The sequence below is a fragment of the Strix aluco genome, chromosome 16 (assembly GCF_031877795.1).
Source record: "Strix aluco isolate bStrAlu1 chromosome 16, bStrAlu1.hap1, whole genome shotgun sequence".
Lineage (NCBI taxonomy): Eukaryota > Metazoa > Chordata > Aves > Strigiformes > Strigidae > Strix > Strix aluco.
The window spans coordinates 8,115,198-8,131,097 of record NC_133946.1 but is presented as its reverse complement, the minus strand read 5'-3'; the positions used below and the strand labels follow the sequence as shown (position 1 = coordinate 8,131,097).

The following is a 15,900-nucleotide window of genomic DNA, read 5'->3' as shown; positions in this document are numbered from 1 at the left end:
CCCAGTGTAGGATTTTTGGAAACATAAGCCAGTGGTTAAATATAGCCATACATTTTCAAGTAATCCTGCTCCAAGGTTGTTTTGAGCAATGTAGTAAAGGGAACTTTTCTGTCTTGTGGTAAGCATTCCCCCTGCTTTGCTTGGGGAATTTGTATCATACTGTCAGTATATGTTTAGAAATTTAATCTGGTTTAGTGTTACTATAGTAACAAATGGGTATCTTTTGGCCCTAACCTGTGGTATATTTCCTCACAGCTGAAGGTTAGCTGGAGGGGAAGATGTTTCCCAGAGCCATGCCAGACTGGCCAGTGGCAGACACCAGCTTAGCTCCTTCAACTGCCTGTGGAGGCACTTGGCCAGATACTGAGTTTAGGAATGTTTAAAGCATTTTCTCTAAGCTTCCCGGGTCTCTGTTGATCATGTATGAACCCATGTTGTCATGTAGGCAAGAACAATTTACTCAAGAGGTGATCTGCCAGGTTCCTTGTACTTAGGTGTCCTTCTTTCTCACTTTATAATGATTGTTGCTCCTAGATAAGATTCATTTTATTGTATTTTTTTCCAGAGATCCAGACTGCTGTTACACTATTATGCTTACTATTTGTGTATTGTTATCAGTGAGACAGGCGTGGCTGGATCATAGGTTTCTGTGTTGCAGAGCTTGCAGTCTAAATAAAACCACAAGCCGCCCTCTCACCCCGCCATCGTCCTACATGGAAAATAACATGATAAATAGAGCTAGACTGGATTGGGAAAGGCTGATATATACATCTCCCTGCCATACTGCATGATAACATGTCACTAAACAGATATTTGTTTAATTTCTGGAGGGAAAGGCTTCCAAAATTCTTCCATGTGCAGAGATGGAGATAAGGCAGTATGTGTGTGCTGTTCTGTCCATTGGGTGTGTGGTACCTTTGGAGACATTGCTGATGAGTCTGTCATCCCCATAAGAGATCATCTTGCTGGTCCTCAATGGTGTGCTCTTTGCCCTATACAGTGATGTAAGAATTTAGACATCATCTGTCTCTGAAACAGCATGAGATTTGATAAAGAGCAAAAGAGAACTGATTTTAAAAGTAATTTTTATGGGAAAACTGGAAGATGTGAGCTTAACTATAAAGACAGAATTGGATTCTATTTGGTCATTTATTTCACTGTTAAGGAATTAAGAGGAATTAACACTTTTTAAATACCTATGGTTCTATACCTTTGTGGACTAAATACATGGTTCTACCCGCCTTGTGGATTAAGTAGACGAAACAGCAAATGCATTAAGGGGCCAGGGTCATTCCACTTAGGTATGTGGAGATCCCTATAACTTTCACTTAAGTATTTACACCTGCACCAAAGTCTAGAAAAAGAATTCTTTTTTGCCATGCCTAATATTTATGTAAAATTAGCTTCTTGCTATGTTTTGCATAAATGGTGAAAAATGGGAAATCATGGATGACAGTCTTTAACCTCCCACACCTGCATGTTAGGGCATATGCAGTGTATGAAACTCCATTCTTGGTGAAGCCATATGGGGTGTAGCACATTGTATTAACTTCACCGAGATTCTGTTGGTGTTGAATTTGGTACCATGAGCAAAAATTGTGCTCAAGACTAAATTTTGTGTGGAGTCTCAGGGGTAAATTATGTTTTTATTCAGGGTTAATGTTGTCTGAGCCTTTTCTAACTAAGGAAAAAAGGTTATGTTGATTTGAGGACAGATGGCAGTAAAAATTCAATTATTCTCCTTTCTGGGAAATTCATTCTTTTTCTGAACCCTGGCTATGAAGAAAACTTCTTAGACTTTCAAAACGGCAGCAAAATCACAGTAACCCGAGTTTAAAGCTTAGATTGATAACAAAAGGTATCTGCTTCTGTTTACATAGTTTAATTCTGGTTTCTGACTTGTGTGTTGTTGCTTTGCTTTCTCAACAGAAACCTCACTGTCAGCTCCACTGTTTAAAAACAGTAGAGTGAAACTATAAACTAAACAAGAATATGACAAATTTCTCTGTCACGTTTGTGATGTAAGAATTAAAGCTGTTTGTATGGAAATTTCTTCTCGTGCCTAGGTCTTAGTTTCTTTTCATAGGATATGTAGTACTAAGCTCTTCACTGTTGAATATTTGAAACAGATCATAGCTTTTACAAAGGATAAAGACTGCCCAGAGAAATAAACTTTTTTGTCTACTTGTCATAAACCTTTGATTTCCAGCCATTGCTTATACACTGTAACTGTGTCATAGTGGCTATTTTAATTAATCACTCTGTGGAGGTAATACATATCCAGAAAGTTTTATTCTTTTGGTTTTATGTAGGATTATTTTTATATATCTAAACAGTACTGCTATGCTTGCCCTAAGCCATTATGCAGGGGAATTTCAGTAGGAGATGTTATCCAGGATCCAGGTGCAAGGAAGGAGGGGGCACATATGTCTTGGTGCCCCTCCAGCCACTAGAATAAATCTGTTGGGAACAGGTGAAGCTGTGACCCTCAGGCCCCGAGACATAAGTATGCACGTCAGCCAAGAGGGAGAGGGTACGCTGCGCCTGGGAAGCGGCTGCAGCGGGAGCTCCCTTCCCGTGGATCTTTTTTAGAAATGAACAACTGTCAGTGACTATATTGCAAGAGGTCCTTGTGTGACACACCATAGGTGACGGTTACTACTTGTATACTGGTGTGTATTTGAATAAATGAAACCAGATCACTAGCTGGTGTACTGTCATCTCACTTGCAATAATTGAGAATCTGTCGTTTATTTGCATTACTTAAAATAAATTTTTGATTGTTAGGTGGTTTTATTTTTATAATCAATCATTTAATAAAGTGCGGCAGTATTAATATGAAACTTTTGCTGAGCTAAAAGCTGTTTGTGGTAAAACATTCTGTGTAGTTCTTTCTACATGCGTTTTGTTAAATCCTGGATTCCTGCTGCAAATTCCAATTCAGGATGTACAAAGCTTTCAACACTTGAGCTAGTATGTCAGGAAATACAGCAGTGTACAAGAGCCAGTGGCTTTAGTGTCAGTCCTTCCTTTTAAGTGTTTATGCTCTTTAAAAATATTGTTTTATGTAGAATTCAAGGATGTCACTAGATATTGATCATATTTTATATTTAATCCCAGCTGCACAGCACTAAAAGTATAACTTCTAGTCTGGAAGCCCTAGATAGAAAAGGGTCTTCTGCAAGCAACCAGGGAAGGTGGAAATAAAGCATTCATGGGACTTGCTACCCTCATCATTATGTATTTACTGAGTACAGCCACGGTTTCTCCCCATCTGTTCCTGTCTTCATTTATACATATAATGACAGTAATATACAGTTAGTGTTGGTATGTGTTAAGATCTAGTCACGTGTCTATTGAGATCAGTGAAGAGGTTTCATCTATATCCTAAATTAACGATTCTCCAGAGGCAGGATACTCTGTTGATATTTGTTTTGCAAAGTTGAAATTGTCGCTTAATAAATTGTAATCTAGGATGTCTCAAGATTTCAAATTATCTGTTACACACAAATTATCTGTTTCAACTTTTCAAAAATATTTAAGGCCTGATCCTGAAAAGCTGATCCAAAAATAATATTTCTAGGGATATTTTTCAAAGAGATTACACTTTTACTTTTTTTTTTCTCCAGAGGAAAGTTTCAGTTTTTAATAAATAAACCTGAAAAAACCCCGAAAAGCTGAATTTCAAAATAAACTAGGAAAATTTCTACAACCCTTCCATCTGCCTCTCGCAGACTGGCTTAGCTTTGGCAAGCCCTGTGAGTTGCACAGGATTGCCTGAAACCATTCACAATACAAGAATGCCCTTTGGATATGCTCTTTGATGTGATTAGAAATCTTGGCCATGATGAATTGGAGCTTTCTCTGTGGTGCTTGCTGCCCCTGTTTCTATTTATATTAGGCATGTTGTGAGTGAATATTGAATATTAACAGCATATTGTAAAGTAGAGAAATGTTATTTGTTCCATTATTTCCAGAGAAAGAGCTGGGGCACAGGAAAGCTAAGGTTTAACCCAGGGGCACAGAGGAGGGGATGCAAGAGATGAGGCTGAGGCTAGTCCTCCAGCCTTAGGTTAGTGCCCAAACTGTCCTTTTCTTTAAAAACCCAAAATAGTGCAGTTGTAATGGAGGGGGTCAACTCTTCACATACATGTGAAAACAATGTACCCATGATAATACATTTTTGTTTTGGTGGCTAGATCTGTTAAAGCCTGGCTCCAGAATATGGATTAGCTTAATTTGTCCTAATGTTACATCTGTTATTTCATTTCCAAGATAACCACTAACTTCCATTAAAATCTTGAAACGTAATTTTGAGACGCATTTTTATCCAAATAGCCGGGAATAGCATATGCATACTTTGAGCAATATATTATTTTCTTTTAAAAAAGATATGTTTTGTTTGGGGTAACTCCTAATGAAGATGTATTTTAAACAAAGCAATAATAGTATTTACATCCTTCTAGGGAAAACGGAATTTGCAATTTTGCCTTGGTATTTCTTATGTATAATTATGTTTAGGAAATAGTGCAAATGAGACATTATTTGAGGGGAGAACCCTCCCCCCCCCAAAATTCCTTCAGGATTTTAAGGATTGTCAATGTAATGGCTTAAGATTTTAAGGGTATTCCTAAACTTTATGATATAAAAACATTGGGCATAAAAGCTTGATCTGAAAATACAAGGAATATATTTTGCCTTAAGAAACAGCTTGCTGAAAACAGCTTATGTTAGGCTCTTCCCTTGTTTTCTACATTGTATGTGAAGTCTGCTGGAATATTGCACAAGGCTTTGTGTAACTTCAAAAAATTTCACATGAAATCAATCTTCTTTTCCCTCCTTTGAAAAAGAGTATACTGGCCATAACATGGAGCCTCACATTAAATGGAAAGCACTGGTTTCAATATAAGTTGGTGGGTTTTCTGGATAGTCTCATAAAAACACCACATCTATCACTGTAAAAGTTGGGCTCAGAGGTCTTGCATCATAACATGAGAAACTTCCCATGGTTTCTAAGTGAAGGAACCTACAGTAAGTTTAATTCTGATTTTTGTTTGAGAACATCTGTATCTGTCACAAGGGCATCACTAGTTATAATTTACTGTATTTGATTTGACTGAGTTGGATGGGTAGCTTTGGCTGTAGACAGTTTCCATATTCATAGATCATAGAATAATAGGATCATAGAATGGTTTGAAGTGGAAGGTACCTTAAAGATCATCTAGTTCCCACCTCCCTTCCACTAGACCAGGTTGCTCAAAGGCCCATCCAACCTGGCATTGAACCTTTCCAGGGAGGGGGCAGCCACAGCTTCTCTGGGCAACCTGTGCCAGGGCCTCACCACCCTCACAGGGAAGAATTTCTTCCTTATATCTAATTTAAATCAATCCTCTTTCAGTTTAAACCATTACCCATAGCCCTATCCCTGCAGTCCCTGATCAAGAGTCCCTCCCCATCTTTCCTGTAGCCCCTTTAAGTATTGGGAGGCTGCTCTAAGGTCTCCCTGGAGCCTTCTCTTCTCCAGGCTGAGAAACTCCAACTGTCTCAGCCTGTCCTCATAAAGGAGGTGCTCCAGCCCCTCGATCATCTTTGTGGCCTCCTGGACTGGATCGAGCAGGTCCATGCCCTTCTTACGTTAGTGGCCCCAGAGCTGGACACAGCACTGCAGGTGAGGTTGCAGGAGAGAGGAGTAGAGGGGGAGAATCTCCTCCCTCAACCTGCTGGCCACACTTCTCTTGATGCAGCCCAGGACACAGTTGGCTTTCTGGGCTGTGAGTGCACATTGTTAGCTCATAGTCAGTTTTTGCATCCACTAATACCCCCAGGTCCTCCACGGGGCTGCTCTCAATCCACTCCTTGCCCAGCCTGTATTTGTGCTTGGGATTGCCCTGACCCATGTGCAGCACCTTGTACTTGGCCTTGTTGAACTCCATAAGGTTCACATGGGCCCACCTCTCCAGCCTGTCCAAGTCCCTCTGGATGGCACATCCCTTCCCTCCAGCCTGTTGACTGCTCTGCACAGCTCAGTGTCATTGGCAAACTTGCTGAGGGTGCACTCGGTCCCACTGTCCACGTCACCAACAAAGATGTTAAATGGCACTGGTCCCATTACCAGCCCCTGAGGAACGTCACTCGTCACTGCTCTGCACTTGGACATTGAGCCATTGACCGCAACTCTTTGAGTGCGACCATCCAGATAATTCCTTATCCACCGAGTGGTCCATCCATCAAATCCATGTCTCTCCAATTTAGAGACAAGGATGTTCTGTGGGACAGTGTCAGAAGCTTTGCACAAATCCAGGTAGATGACGTTAGTTGCTCTTCCCTTATCCACCAGTGCTGTAACCCTGTCATAGAAGGCCTCCAGATTTGTCAGGCATGATTCGCCTTCAGTGAAACCATGTTGGCTGTCATCAATCACCTCCTTATTTTTCATGTGTCCTCATATAGTTTCTGGGAGGACCTGGTCCATGATCTTGCCAGGCACAGAAGTGAGATTGACTGGCATGTAGTTCCTGGGTCTTCCTTTTTTCCCTTTTTAAAAAGGGGGGGTTAGGTTTCCCCTTTTCCCATCAGTGGGACCTTCACTGGATTGCCACTACTTCTCAAATGCAGTGGATAGTGGCTTAGTCACTTCATCTGCCAGTTCCCTCGGGAACCACGGGTGCATCTCATCAGGTCCCATGGACTTGTGCATGTTCAGGTTCCTTTGATGGTCTCGAATGTGATCTTCTCCTTCAGTGGGCTGTTCTTCATTCTCCCAGTTTCCTCCTTTGCCTTCTGCATCTTGGGTGTTGTGGCTGGAGCCCTTGACAGTGAAGAATGAGGCAAAAAAGTCATTGAGTATTTCAGCCGTCTCCATATCCCGGATTAGCAGGTGTCTCTTTCCCTTCTGGAGAGAGTCTTTGTCTATTATAGTCAACGTTCAATGTATATCGGTGCCCATGTATGGGTTTCCATTTACAGGGTACAGGCTGAGGTTATTTGTTTGTTTTTTTTTTTATTCTAGTCTGTCCTATTTTGCTCATACAGGCCAGGGCATGTTTCCTAGCTCCTTTTCTTTCTAGCACTGACAAGAACAGAAATTGAAATTGCTATTACGTGACAAGTGCAAAAACTTGTGTGGATCTGGTGGCTGGTGTTGTTGGAAATGCATGATTACTGTAAGGTACATTTGAGAATAGAGGGAAATCTGAGTGATGTACCTGGGAAAGTAATTGTGGAATGACAATGCAATAAATGTATTTTCTCACACATGTAGAAACTCAATGAAGCTGTTAAATTTGTGTGTACTTGAGTTTCATATGTGTAGAAGCTAGGAAGGAATGAGGAACGTGCAGGTCTGGTGGGAATGAAAACAGTGATGTTCAATGATGTTCTTTACTTAGAAATCGCTAAATACACCACTAGCTTTTAATCCTGCTTTTCCAGTAAAAGGCTGATGGTCTTACTGGTATAACAAAGCAACGGCTGCTGGTCTGGTGTTTGAACATTATGCGTGTGCAATACTTCTTTGGCATGATGCCTTCAGCTCCCATCTTGCACGGTAGCAAATGCCACCCAGAAATCCATGTTAAGAGGAAGTTTTCAGGTAGGTGACTGAAACACACCGTTTCTGTGAGTATGTGAATGGGAGTTGTAACACTTGTTTCATTCTACAGGGTTTTATAATCTAAAAAAGGAGGAGGAGCCCCTGGAAGTGGGCAGCCCCTCAGGTGGGGGCTCAGCAGTCCTTGGTTGGCAGTTAGAGACGTTTTGGAATAAATACCCATTGTGTAGGGTGTGGGACTGATAGCATGCTTTGATAGTTGACTATACCTGAAATAGTTTATTTAACGGCGGTTCAAAATTGCAAATTCATTTGATGCTTTTGGCCAGGAAGTATAACAAGGCAAGGCTCAGTTGTGGACACTCCCAGTAATGTGTCCGAGTGAGATAATTACTGTGGATGTCGATCCTTGGTTTTCCTTCTCTTTTTGCACAGCTTTTCCCCTATTTTGGGTAGGTGGAAAATGAGAGCATCTAACTGCCTTCTTTCTTGCTTTGCTTCTGCTGTGTTAAGCATTGCTGGCAAAGCAAATGAGAAATCAGAATTGTCAGCCAAAAAACAATTGTAACTCACAGTGAAAAAGAGAATATACACTCCCCTTTGGCAAATCCACTCTGTTCACATCTGCTTAAAGGGTTTAAGCAATACATGGACTTGGCCAAGAAAGGGCCCGTAGAGTCTCAGTGACAATTTGCTGCTGATTACTGCAATTTTGAGGAGGCAGCTGTACTTTGTGTTGGAAGTCATCACTACGTAGGGTCATTAGGTCTTTGCTTAGCTGAGATTTATCCAGGAACTTCACTTCTGTCCTGGGTACATACATCTAAATGGTCTAACTACCAGGCTACTACTTCAGAATAGCTTGCTATCTTCAATCCTTTATGCACTGGGGAATCTTTTTCCATAAAACAGTATTTGTAGATTATAAGTAGTTAGTTCTTACGTTAATACAGCAGCCGCTAGAGCAGAATCCTTTCTTGGAGCTTTTATAGGTGAAATTAATTAAATGTTACACTGTTGGAAACGCTTCTCTTTAAACAAGGAACTTGATTTCTGATGCATTAGACTAATTCAACCAAGCTTTGGGTTCTTCAGGCCAGTGGCCACAAAATAATAGTCACACCTTAAGCTATTTGACATACGAAGATTTCAGTACCTTTTTTATCATTGTTTTTTACAATATTAAAAATCAATGATTGCTTCCCTCACACATCCCAACATCAGTGTTTTCATTCTCTGCACCTTGGGGGGTTGGAGACAGGTCCTTGGTTGAGCATTCAGGGCTTTTGCCTCTTATGAGACTCCAGAGTGCCAAGTGAGCGTGAGCCCTTTCCCAGTGGAGCTGGAGAGCAGTCACAAATCACTTTTATGTGGGCCACCAGCAAGTCACTGTGTGGGAAGCACCCTGAATTTCTGTCAACACTAAGTTTTAATCATTTCAGCTATAGACCTGCATTCTGCGTTTCACTTTCTTCTTGAATTTGTCCAGATTTCTTTCTGTTTTCCTTTTTGGCCTCTATTTTTCCTGCAAAATCAACTAATTGCTCACATTCCTGTCATTCTGCCATGTAACGTTGTTAGTATCACAGATGATGCTGCGTAGATGTTAACAGAATCATTGATGCTTTTTTGTCCTTTACTTGTATTTTTTTAGTGAATTCCTTGTACGTGCAATGCTCTGCATCCCTGTAGGATCTTATCATAGTACTTTATTTTCTGAATGTAAGAGGTTTGCTTTTGCAAGCCTCTGTTATTACCACTTTATTTCATTATGCCTGGTTTTAAGTTCTGAAATAGGATATTTTCCTGTTTCTATAATATTCTGATTCTTATGAGTTCTTGACTGTAATGCATTATAAATTTTTGACAGTCTATATCCTGTAATCTTTTTTCTGCATTTTCTATTACTCTTAATTTTTTTTCCTTATTTTGTTTCCATATCGATACAGTACCTAAAAGCCCCTGTTTCTCACAGTCTTTAGCCAGGCGTTACAACTGGTGCAGCAGGGTAGCCCGTCTGTCCTTTTATATGGCAGTGAGGTCCAGGTCACTCAACTTCAAACATTAGTGCTCCAGTGGAGATCATCTATTAGTCTGAGAACAGGAGCTGTATATGTTAATTAAGGGGCTAAAATGCTTGGTAAAAACTGTGGCTTTGTCCCAGGGAAGAGGTGGTAGTGATTTTAAAGGGGACTTCTTGGGTCTGAATTGTGTCTTCAGTGAGCATGAGATTAGGAAGTCAGCAATGAGGAACTTGATACCCAGAAGTAAATCTTAATCCTTTGGTCAATCTATCCTAAAGGAGTTTGAGCAAAGATGAGGGACCTGGGAAGAGAAACAAAGCAGGACTGAAAGAGCTACTTTGAGTTTCTACAATGGCAAATCTGGAGTGGAAATTAAATATTACTTACCTTTACTCACTAACCTAAGTAATCCTCCTTATTAGGAGAGGACAAACCTACCCACAGCTGTGGAAGGCTGCAAGTGTTCTTGGAATGATGAAGACTTGTTAAGTGCAGGTGGTAGAAATGGATTGTTGCTTTTATGTGGTGTTTATTCTTGAAAAGGTGAACTTTGGCTTTCCGGCAAGGTCCCAAATCACCTCAATAAAAGAGCTGCTTGAAAACTTGAAAGGGTTGTTGAACACTGAGGCAGGAAACAGGTAGAGATTGACTGTTGTATCATATTGAACTGGGGATAAATGAACCTTTGAACTGTACCCTGCTACAAGCTTTAAGGTCTGAACATTACAGGAAATGTTTTCTTTGGTATCTCTCTGGTTTTTGAAGTATATTGTATACTCAGAGTGTACTACATGCTTTGTATACTTTGATGTAGTATATCAGAAAGTATAATGAGGTTGATAATAGTTTTGAGTATATCAGTGTTTGTAATTGTTGAAATCAGAGTTAGGTAATGCCAATAATTTTTTTTCCCCCCTGATAGAAGAGAATGTTTTTATTGTTATATTTATAGACAATAAATGAAAGTACCTTGAGAGAAATCCATGCTGGTGGTTTTCTGGCAGTTTCCCCAGTACTTTTTCATAACTTTGAGAAGGGCGGGAAGTGCTGGTCAGGTGCTGGGAGCTCAGCCTCCAGAATGCCACACAGCCCTCACTTGTGGATTTTTTCGAGGGCCGGCAGGAGCTGACAGGGAAGCTGGATCTTTCATGTCCTTTCTGATGTCTCCAAACTTCACAGAAGAAAGGTAGTTATGTGAGAGCAAGCATGGGGATCAGTGTCTCTACTTCCTTATCTATGAAGTGGAAGCAATGTTTGGTTGCAATGTTTTGGGAATTAATAAATTAATGTTTGCACGATGTTCAAACATGGTCACCCCATTTTATCACTTACTGATTATCATGATAAAACAAAGAATTGCTCAATGGTATTATCTAGAAGTCTTCTGTGTAACCACACACAAAACATCATATTTCCTAAAGTGTTGCTCCTTGCAGCTTCTCAAGGTGTCTAAGCTTAGGCTTCTGCATAGAAGTACTGTGGTCTAGGGGGACTGGCATCTCTCTGCATCTTCTGAATATGACAACAGAGTTTTGGTGGTAGCTTGGTGGGAAACTAGGCATGAAGCTACTGCAAGATCTCTACTGTGATGTTGAGATACAGGGGAAGAAATGCCTAATTAGTTCAACCTTTCTGGAGTTCACTTTGTTAGGTAGGATTTGAGTCCAGTCTGTATCTAGTAGCTGTAGTCAGTAACAGTCAGGCCTGTTGTGCAGAAGACCCTACCTGGTCAAAATTCATTTTATCCTGTGCGATTTAATGCCATCGTACCATCTCTCTGAAGGGTAGGATTTGCCCTACTGTGAGCCACCAGAGTTGCCTGTCATTTCTGACACGTGGAAGATATGGCAAGTGACTGTTTTTTGGATTCCAGCTGGGGTTTCCAGTTACAGTTTTTATATTTGACTGCTTTTGTGGCTGGAAACTTTTGCCAGCTGTCAACTTAAGAGCAAGTGGCAATCTGCCTTCTCAAGCAAATGTGGCCTCCATGTTTATTTTCGGTTTCACGTTTGTTATACTTATCGTAGGTTAAGAATCCTGGCATAACATCCCTGACCCTTTAGTAAGATATGTAGTGATCTTTTTTCATGGTTAGAGTATTAAATAGCTTGCTTCATGCAAGTACGAATAACAGAAAGTCCCGACCCACGTAATACTGGATCAATTTAGGACCTTAGTTACAGAGGAGGTGTCATATTATGGTTTCCACATAAGGAGCAGAGGGACTTTTTGTGTGATATGAAGACTGAGTGCAATAAAGGGTGGCGGGAGATGAAAGTAAACAATTATTACAATGCATTTTCTTTTTGTGTCTCTCTGTTTGTTCTTGAACAGATTGAAAACATAGATGCATGCCTGAGTTTCTTGGCTGCTAAGGGAATTAACATACAGGGGCTGTCAGCAGAAGGTGAGTCAATTGGTTGTTTAAAATTCCATTTTAAACGAGAAACCTGAATTACTACTTGTGATTGTAACCAACACATGGAAGAGTAATATGGATAATTTAAACTTTTGACAGTCTTTACTTCTTTTTTCCCCATCTCACTGTGAAAGGTAGGTAAATATATATCTAATCTCCACACAGTTGACTTGTAAAAACAATCAGTGAGATTGAACTAGAATTCAATAACTTGGTTTCTTTTTGCTAAAAACCAGAAATTTCTCATCTTAAGTTCTATAACTGGCACACTGATGAGAGTGTAAATTTTTCACATATGTATAGTGAACTGCTGGCAGTTGTGTGCCTTTTGAGAGAAAAATTTCTTTTCTCATTCTTAAATTATTCTCCTACCTGAAGAAGTATCCTGCTTTCTTCTGTTTTTTAAAGAAGGGCTATTTTTTTAAAAGCTTGTTTCCAAATGCATGAAACAATAAAATCCAAGTGTTTTGAAACAAAACAAAAAAGACATCTTGACCTCTAATTTATCACTCTTCTTTTGAAGAGCACCAGAATTTTTCTGAAACCCAAACATGACTCAGCATACTATATTCCTTTATGCCAGTGCATGATGTGTGTCAGGATGTATGGTACCTTCTGGCTCAGAAGCTGTTTAACTGCTGTCTTTTTAAGAGATCAAACAGACTTCTGTCATCCGCAGCACCAACTTCCACTTATACTTTTCTTTAAATGTGCTGGAAAAGCAATTGGGTTCGGTAGCTGGTAAGGCAAACTTTGAGTCTATTATAAGATACCTCCTTTGGTGCTTCACAGAACAAATAATTGGATGTGTGGCATCAGGTGAGGCTGATGGTGACTGAGTCTTTTTGCAAAGCCAGTTTAGAGGAGGAGGTTATATCATCAGATCATGCATGTACATTTACTTGTGTGTGAATAACTTGATTTGCCTGTATGTTTAAAGCTGTGTTTCTTCCTCTGAAGGAATCCTATAGCTCAAACAAGGAAGGCAAGAAAGGATGTGTAGGTGCAGTGGGCTGACCCTGGCCGGCAGCTAGGCACCAGAGAGAATAGGAAGAGCAAAAGTGAGAAAATGCATGGGTCAAGATAACGATAGTTTGATAAGTGAAGGAAAGAGGAAGAGAAAAAACAAAGCAAGTGATGCAACGGCAATCACTCACCACCTCTCACAAGTAGGCAGATGCCCAGCCAGTTTCTGAGCAATGGCTACCTCCCCAACACCCTCTCACCACCCACCTGAGTTTTTATTACTGAGCATGACATCCAACGGCATGGGGTATCCCTTCAGTCAGCTGGGGTCAGCTCTCCAGGTTGTGACCCCTCCCAGCTCTTGCCCATCCCAGCCTGTGTGCTGGGGGAGGGCAGTGTGGGAGAAAGAGAAAACCTTGACACTGAGCAAGTATTGCCAAAACACTGTGCCTTAGCAACACTGTTTTAGTCACTAATCCAAGACCCAGCACCATGCGCTTTGTGATCATCATTTGAAGTCTTAGCTAAAACACACTTTCCCTTAGGGATGGTAAATGATGTCAATAAATGTATGCCAGATAACCGCTGTGGATGAACTTCATGGTGAAATTATCGTTTTATATATGTACGTTACATTTAAAGAACATTACAAAAATATTAAAACTTTCATAAAATTACTATAAAATCAAAGCTTTTATATTTAGAAAACTGTTACTAAAACTTACAATTTAAAATTACATTTTAACAATTTGGAAAACAGCTTAAAGAATTTCTTGCTGTCCTTGAAAGGAAGCCGCCTAGCTCATCCTAGTCTATGAGATCTTACAAGCCACTTGAAAATGTGTATTTGAAATGTAATTTAAAATTTGAAGCCTAAGTTTGAGGTGGATTGTAAGTGTGGAAAGCAAAGTAGCAGATACTTAGTACACATTGTTCTAACCTGCTGTTACAACAACTGGTAGGAGAAGAGGAGGCTGAAGGTTAGCTGTCTTTTTCTGTGGTGTATCCTTAAGCTGGGTTAGAACACCAATAACAAGTATTTTCCTCCAGAAAGAAGCTTTAATATGGTCAACCCAAGTGCTGCCTGTGTTATATGCCTCAGTAGCTGTTATAATCAGAAGGATTCTCATGTCAAGAAAAGAAAGTATGAGCTAAAACTTCCAAGAGTAGAAAGTTTGTTTACTAGGAAATGGTTAAAAAGAAAATACAACTGAGTCAGTTGTAAAAGCCAATTTCGACCTTGACATGATATGTAAACGTTGTAAAAATATAGTAAATTTCACATTATTTACCTGTCTCGATACAATGCAAAATCTAAGAAAAGTAGCAGATAAGTTGATGAGGAAACTGTCTGGGTGTGCAAGTTGGCATTGTAGTGTTGTTCACGCTGGGGAAGGGACAGCATGATTAATGTTCATTGCTCTCCCGCCAAATCACAAGTCAGACTCAGCAGGATGTAGGTTATCCCATGGCTTCGATGATTTTTTTATTTCTTCCTTTCTTTTACACTGTCTAGGAATTAACATATTAAATCATACGGAAGCTAGGAAGAGACCAGTCATGTTTGCTGCCAACATATGCGTGAGAACGCTTACTGGCTCCACTGCTAACATTGAAGGAAAAGAGCAACAGCTAGAGAGGGGGAGGGAAAGAACATTTTTTTTTTAATAAAATGAAGTTAAAAGACTTGATTTCAACAATAAATTCAATTTCTGTTCTTAGTCACTCCTTAGCTGTGCTGAGGCAGGAGGGAGAAACCGAACAAGAGAAAACACAGAATCACTTAAAATGAATAGTGCCGTAACCAAAAAAGCCAGCGTTTCTGCGCAAGTTGCCAAGGCCGGCTAGGTCAAGTGCAAATAACTTTGTTTACTTCACTGGCAGATCCTCATCTAGGAGGAAGGAGAAGATTGTGATTGCTTCCAAATGGGAATAAACATTGAAGTCTCTCCTGGGTTGCTTGAGAACAATGTATTTTTCAATAGCGTGGTTTTAATGTGGGGGGAAGTTACATGATTCAAAACCGGAATTTGGATGACTTCTATATGTTTAAATAATTTGGGACATTATGTGTCGTATCCTTCCAGTATTAAAAAAAAAATCCTGCTTTGATATGTACATGCCACTTAGACGTAGTCTTTTTTTACGGATTTATGCAGTGAAGATGCTAAGGATCTGCAATCACTGGTGATGACCGTACTAGAGACAGGCCCCCTTCCCCAGCGATGCGGAGCCAGAAAGGCATTCCCTACTCAAAGATTTTTAAATCCTAAAATCTCCATTTGTAGTTACTGAAGAAAACTGCAGGGATGCTGGAAAATTCTTTTCTCTCCTTGCTGCAATTTTTTATTGTCCATTGCTTTGAGCTGTCTCTCCATACCCATGCTCTTACACTTATTTCCACACAGAGCTGGGTTTTAGACTTCTGGAATTGCAGCTGCCCACCTAAGCTTTCCCTCCTTCACACAATATCTCCTCACTGCCCAGGTTTTGAAGATTATGGAGAATGTAAATGTTCATTAAAAACTCAAACTGATGTCATAGGTAGCAGCTGCACCTCTTCTGGGTAACAGATTAGCTGGATAACGATCAGCTGAACAAATCATGAAACCATAAAGTGATGAAAGAACGCATCTCACCAGACTTTGGAACAACCACAATTCAGCTTAGACTTTTGCCTCTGAAATGGCATTCATGTTTTGGTAGGTAAAGGAGTTTCAGTGTACACAGTCTGCAGTACTGCAGTTCCTCCATTTTAGGTCCTTTGCAGTGTCAAGGTGGAATTTTTGTTTGTACAGCACAAATATCCCACAGTGCTATTTTAAGCATACCTGAGTAGGGCATTTACCATGCTGCCAGATTTTGATGATACCACACTGAGTACAGTTATGTGCAGCCTTCAAAAAATTGCTCTTTAATTATCAAAACACCTGCAGATGTAG

General features: G+C 40.1%; 1 protein-coding gene across 5 annotated transcripts in view; it reads left to right on the top strand.

The window, feature by feature from the left end:
* NAV2 (neuron navigator 2) overlaps nt 1-15,900 on the top strand; it is a 423,664-nt gene that overhangs the window by 266,785 nt on the left and 140,979 nt on the right. For all 5 annotated transcript variants that reach the window (XM_074841830.1, XM_074841833.1, XM_074841829.1 and 2 more), the window contains exon 4: nt 11,908-11,980. In XM_074841830.1, the coding sequence (XP_074697931.1) occupies nt 11,908-11,980 (73 nt within the window). The remainder of the gene's footprint in view (nt 1-11,907; nt 11,981-15,900) is intronic.